Consider the following 6,047-nt stretch of genomic DNA (forward strand, 5'->3'; position numbering starts at 1 on the left):
TGTATTGAAACCTCACATATAATTGAGTGGGGATCAATATGTGATTAAACTTTGTTTGTTTGTTTTATGAACTTGAGTTCCCTTGTATTTAGTGTATATATGTTAAGTATTGAAATGTTGATGGATTTATTCTGTGATGAGTTTATGATGTTCTTCCTTTTCTTTTCTGATTAATTTTCTTTGAAATCTATTTTGTCAGATATTAAAATGGCTACACCACTTTGCTTTGGTCCACTTGACTGGAACATTTTTGCCATCATTTTACTCTGGGGTGATATCTATCCTTGATGTTAAGCTTAGATGCATCAGGAAATAATCCCTGTATTCTCATTCATTCTGTTTGTCTGTGTCTTTTATTGGAAAATTGAGACCACTCATGTAGAGATTTATCCTTGGTCAGTGTTTGTTGGTTTCTGTTATTTTTGTTATGAGGTGTGTGTGTGTGTGTGTGTGTGTGTGTGTGTGTGTGTGTGTGTGTTCGTCTGTGTCTGTGTCTGTGTTACTGGGCTTGAGTTATTTATTCCTTGAGATTTCTTGGGTCCTTGGGTGTTGTTAGCTTCCATAGATCAAGATTTACCTTCTAGTGCCTTCTGTAAGGTTAGATTTCTAGATAGATATTACAACTCCAGCACTCCTGATAATGCTTGCTTGCTGCTTACATTTTGTTGCACCAGCCACTAGACCCTTACTATCTGGGTAGCCCCAAGGGGCAATGTAACAACCTTGTGATCAAGTTCACAGTGGCTGGCAAGAAGGACTAGCGGACTGCAGGTTCATAACTCCTCTCTCTGCGGACTTAACATAGAATTGTTGGTTAGCAGAAAGTGACTCCGCATTGGAAATAAGGTACCAATACCCTATTCTCACCTCTGCAACCACACTGTAACACCTACTGTTGCATGATACATGCTGCCCCCAGAGAGTGCTTGGTGAGCTTGTACCTGAGAGCATAATCAATGCATGTATGTTCTGGTTGTGAATACAACTGAGGATTTTTGTGTTCTAGTATAGCTTGTACCTGGGTCGGATGTCTTCAACTAGCTAGTACCTCCAAATAATTGAGTTAAAAGGGTAGCCATTTCCACTGTGTTACTAGGTTCTCTCCTTGACACAGGACTGGCTGGAACTGTTAATGTAGGAGCCTCAGAGGGGGTAATGAGAAAGCTAGGTTAATTCCATGATAGACTTCAAGTTGGGAGATAAGGTGACTAGGCCTAAGAACTTCGCAAATCCAGGCAGGCTCAGACTAGTCAATTACAAATAGACAAACCCCAGGCTCCAGCCTTCATGTCCTGATAATGGTTCTGGAATGACTAAAGATAGAGTTAGATAATGCTCATCTACTCTGGAAGTCCAATGTGCTTTAAAACAAGTCTGCTAGCTTACTGTGAGCTCTCTGTCTTGGTAATGGAAGACCCCAGCATGCTGGACCTCTGCAGAATGAAACACTTTGTGTTTACATACTATTTGAGTCCAGGGTGTCATTCTTTGGTGAATAACAGACTCTTACATTACTACAGGGGCCAAGCTTGCCACTATTCCTGATGTTTCCCCACCACCATGGTGATGAACACTTCCGTAAATCCAACCCCCTCCCAAAAAAAAAAAACCCTTATTCTACAAATAGCCTTATATTTTGTGATTTATCACAAAAATAGAAAGTAGTGTATCTAATACACTAGGTTAGCAATTTAGGAACTGAGGCATGTGCACAGGACATTTAAACCATCTTAGATCATACGTGTCAATTATTATTACTAGTACAAAATAAAAAAGCAAATGTTGCTATAAAATAGAGCTATATATAAGAATTATTTTTTGTAGCAGAGTCCAAGCCTATGATTATTTGGAGATATACTAAAAACTAAACTTTCCTGCCTCCATGAGTAGTGTTTAAAGACCATCCGTATCAATAAAATGCAATGACAATATGAATGATAATGTACTTCCAAAATTCTAAAACTAGTTTTAAATACTAATGAAGCATCCCATTTTAGCTATTTTTTGCTTAGTTTTTATTTAGAAAGCTCAGTGAAACAGGTATTAAAATCTAGAAATATTTTAGTTTAACTATAATTCAACATTTAAAAAAACTACTCATTTTCGATTTTCAACAAAGAAATTTATAAAAATAATTTTGCATTTACAAAATGAATTGTTATTTTACAATTAATTACTTACATCTATCACCTGAAAATGTATTACATAAAAGCAATAACTTTCTTTAACAATATCTTGACACTATGCTGAAAACATCAGTTCTTCTTTCTCCATCATTTTGGCAGTTCAGTATACAAAAATACTATATTACAAATTCCCTGACCAAGGTTTTTCAAACAGAATTATTAGCAATAGTTTCTAAAACATATTTTTAGTAAATTATTGTGGATACATTATTTGTCAAAAATAAATTTTGTATTTTGTATTTTAAAATGATTTGTTATGGCTTGAATGCACATATGCCTCCTCATTTATGTTGAAATGTAGTCACATATATGATGATATGCAAAGATGGGAAAACTAGAAGGTGAGGAGGGCCTGACGTTGGAACCTATATGCGTGACAATCCTGTTTTCCTATAGGATGTCCCCTGAGATCAGTCTCAAAAATCACTATAAATCAAAGCGTCAGATAATTCTTTATCTTGAGCTTCCCAACATAGATAGCTATGAGAAAAAAAATTTCTCTTCTTCACTCTTCCCAGTTTAATGTATTTTGTTATGGTGATATACACATACACACATACATATACATATACATATACATATACATATACATATACATATATATGTATATATGATATATATACGTATAGACTTTTTTCTTTACAAAAATAACAATAAACAAGTAAACAAAAATCTACAGATGATATTTCTGTTCATGAAATTTAGTAACTTGTTTATTTCATGAAATAAGAGTAAAGTTTTGAAATATTCAGAATTGAGAATCTCTCTTTCATTCTCTCCCTCATTCCTCCATCAATGTTATATTTTAGTTTCATGAGGATAATGGCATTTGAATAAATACAGTTGATGCTGTGAAATCATTGATAGCTGTCACATTATTTCAATTTTAAAGCCAAGATAATTAATATTAAAATGATCTCTGTACTTTGAAGTAGGTGGAGGGTATGACTCACAATCTGAGAAACTGTGAAGATCCATGGAGACATTTAATCCAAAATCCTACAGGTTCAGGTACTTTATTTTCCTCGTGATATATGTTATTTAAATTTTTATAGCTGTATGTTCAACTATATTTCACCACTTTAGTAAATATAAGAGAGGGAACAAAACAAGTAAGGCATGAAGAGAGAGACAGAGACTGAGACACAGAGAGTCAGAGACACACACATACATACACACACAGAGAGAGAGAGAGAGAGAGAGAGAGCGAGAGAGAGAGAGAGAGAGAGAGAATATACTGATACACATTGCTGATTTTTAGTGCTTTTAAAATAAAACTACAAAGCTAAACAAAGAGTTCTCAACTGTGGAAACTTGAATGGTCGAGAAGCACCTAAAGAAATGTTCAACATCCTTAGTCATCAGGGAAATGAAAATCAAAACAACCCTGAGATTCCACCTCACACCAGTCAGAATGGCTAGTATCAAAAAATCAGGTAATAGCAGATGCTGGTGAGGACATGGAGAAAGAGGAACGCTCCTCCATTGTTGGTGTGATTCCAAGCTGGTACAACCACTCTGGAAATCAGTCTGGCAGTTCCTCAGAATATTGGACATAGCATTACCTGAGGACCCAGATATACCACTCCTGGGCATATACCCAGAAGATGCTCCGACATATAACAAGGACATATGCTCCACTATGTTCATAGCAGCCTTATTTAGAGTAACCAGAAGCTGGAAAGAACATAGATGTCCTTCAACAGAGGAATGGATACAGAAAATCTGGTACATTTACACAATGGAGTATTACACAGCTAATAAAGAAAATGACTTCAAAAAATTCTTTAGCAAATGGATGGAACTAGAAAATATCATCCTGAGTGAGGTAACCCAATCACAAAAGAACACACATGGTATGCACTCACTGATAATTGGATATTAGCCCAAAAGCTAGCAATACCCAAGTTACAACTCACAGAACACATGAATCTCATGAAGAAGGTAGATCAAAGTGTGGGTGCTCTGGTCCTTCTTAGAATGAGCAACAAAATATTCATGGGAGCAAATATGAAGACAAAGTGTAGGACAGAAACTGAAGGACGGGTTGTCTGGAGATTGTTGCACCTGAGTATCCTTCCCATGTGCAATCACCAAAGGTAGATACTGATGTTGATGCCAGGAAGAGCATGTTGACAGGAGCCTGATATACCTGTCTCCTTAGAGGTCTGCCAGACCGTGACATATATAGAGGCAGATGCTCACAGCTAACCATTGATCTGATCATGGGGTTCCCAATGGAGGAGTTAGAGAGAAGACTGGAGGAGTTGAAAGGGTTTGAATCCCCATGGAGGGAGCATAAATACCAACCAACCAGAGCTTTCAGGGTCTAAACCACCAGCCTGGGAGCACATAGGGAGAGACCCATGGCTACAACTGTGTATGTAGGGGAGGATGGCCTGGTTGGGCATAGGTGGGAAAGGAGGTCCTGGGTGAAGGCTGGATGCCCCAGTGTGGGTGAATTGGAGGGCAGGGAGGTGAGAGTTGGTAGATGGGTAGGAGCAGACTCCCATAGAAGCAGGAGAAGTGGAGATGGGATAGGGGGTTCCTGGGTGGGGGGGGAGAATGGGGAAAGGGGATAACATCTGAAATGTAAATAAAATATCTAATAAAAATATATTTAAAAAAATAAAGACTTTCCTGGCTTCCCAAAGAGCTGAGTATGTTGGCATGCTAAGTTCCAATAAATGGGTGACTTTCCATATTTCCCAAGAGTAAGAAATGAATGTCATTTTTGGTTGAAATATGGTTTGCTATTTCTTTGTTTTCCTTTGGCTTGTATGCTAACTAAAAGAAGCAGCATGCTTTCTTTTAGCATACCTCTTAAAATGCAGTCACAATGCAGAAGATATCCATCATCTTTACAATGGTACAGATTCTCTGAATTTAACATAGGCACATTTACTGCTGGCCACAGCACTCCCTGATGTATTCTCTATCAGAGAAATAGTCCATTCTACAGCTACTGCTTATTCTTTTGTAATCTTCAAGTTTAAAATTTGTTTTTATTTTTAAAAAAACTTGGTTGATTTTTATATTAACTAGCATTTCTTATCTATCAAAAAGAAAACTTAGTTCTTCATCAGATCATAACAAAGCAAATATTTACAGATTTAAATTAATATTATGAAAAAATGAAAGTCATATATAAGTGGTTCAGGCACAGTGTAGGGACAGTTGGAAACAATACACTATATAACAGCTTCAAAGTCAAATATACATAGGTTGCATGTGAAAGCTTTACTTTACAGCAACAATAAACAAAATGTGTTTACAAACAAGAAAATAGGATACCATCTTACAACAGCACCATGAAGAAGCCTTGCCTAAAGTAGACATAAGTATCATCCTGAGACATTTGAAAACCAATGTGTTTCACATTTATCCAGTGCCATTCAGAAGGAAGCCCCATCTCACAGCTGCTTTTGCTTAGAGAGGGGTTGATGTGAAATGACTGAAGCTTGGTTTGCAGTGATTTTGTACTGTTCTTGTCCAGAGCCTTGGGGTGGGGAAGGTAGTGGGGTTTCTGGAGTTGCTGAAAAGGAAACAGAGAATTGGATATGATAGCAGCAGTCACTCTACAACACCACACAAAGTCCTACATAATATCAGTATGCACTATTATATTTTGAATAAAAGGTCATATGTAAAGTATTGATTTGTATAATGAATTATCAGGCAACTGACATGCTAATTGCCTGCATTCAATCCCACCCTTCCCAAATACAGTTAAACAATGATAGATGGGCATGTTGAATACTCAATTCTCACTTCAAGACATTTCTTGCCATTCATAACAGCATCTGTGAATACTAGGTTCTCCATCACATGCAGAAGAAAGACGGTAGTAAAAAGAATTCA

General features: G+C 36.9%; 1 protein-coding gene across 2 annotated transcripts in view; it reads right to left on the minus strand.

Annotated features, from left to right (window-relative positions):
• Positions 1-5,483: 5,483 nt before the first annotated feature.
• The window catches only part of Hnf4g (hepatocyte nuclear factor 4 gamma), a 66,063-nt gene continuing 65,499 nt past the window's right edge, over positions 5,484-6,047 (minus strand). For both annotated transcript variants that reach the window (XM_028766110.1, XM_028766101.1), the window contains exon 10: positions 5,484-5,721. In XM_028766110.1, coding sequence (XP_028621943.1) covers positions 5,600-5,721 — 122 coding nt within the window. In that variant the 3' untranslated portion in view covers positions 5,484-5,599. The remainder of the gene's footprint in view (positions 5,722-6,047) is intronic.

The sequence above is a fragment of the Grammomys surdaster genome, unplaced genomic scaffold (genome assembly GCF_004785775.1).
Source record: "Grammomys surdaster isolate TR1022 unplaced genomic scaffold, NIH_TR_1.0 63, whole genome shotgun sequence".
In the NCBI taxonomy this organism is placed as follows: domain Eukaryota; kingdom Metazoa; phylum Chordata; class Mammalia; order Rodentia; family Muridae; genus Grammomys; species Grammomys surdaster.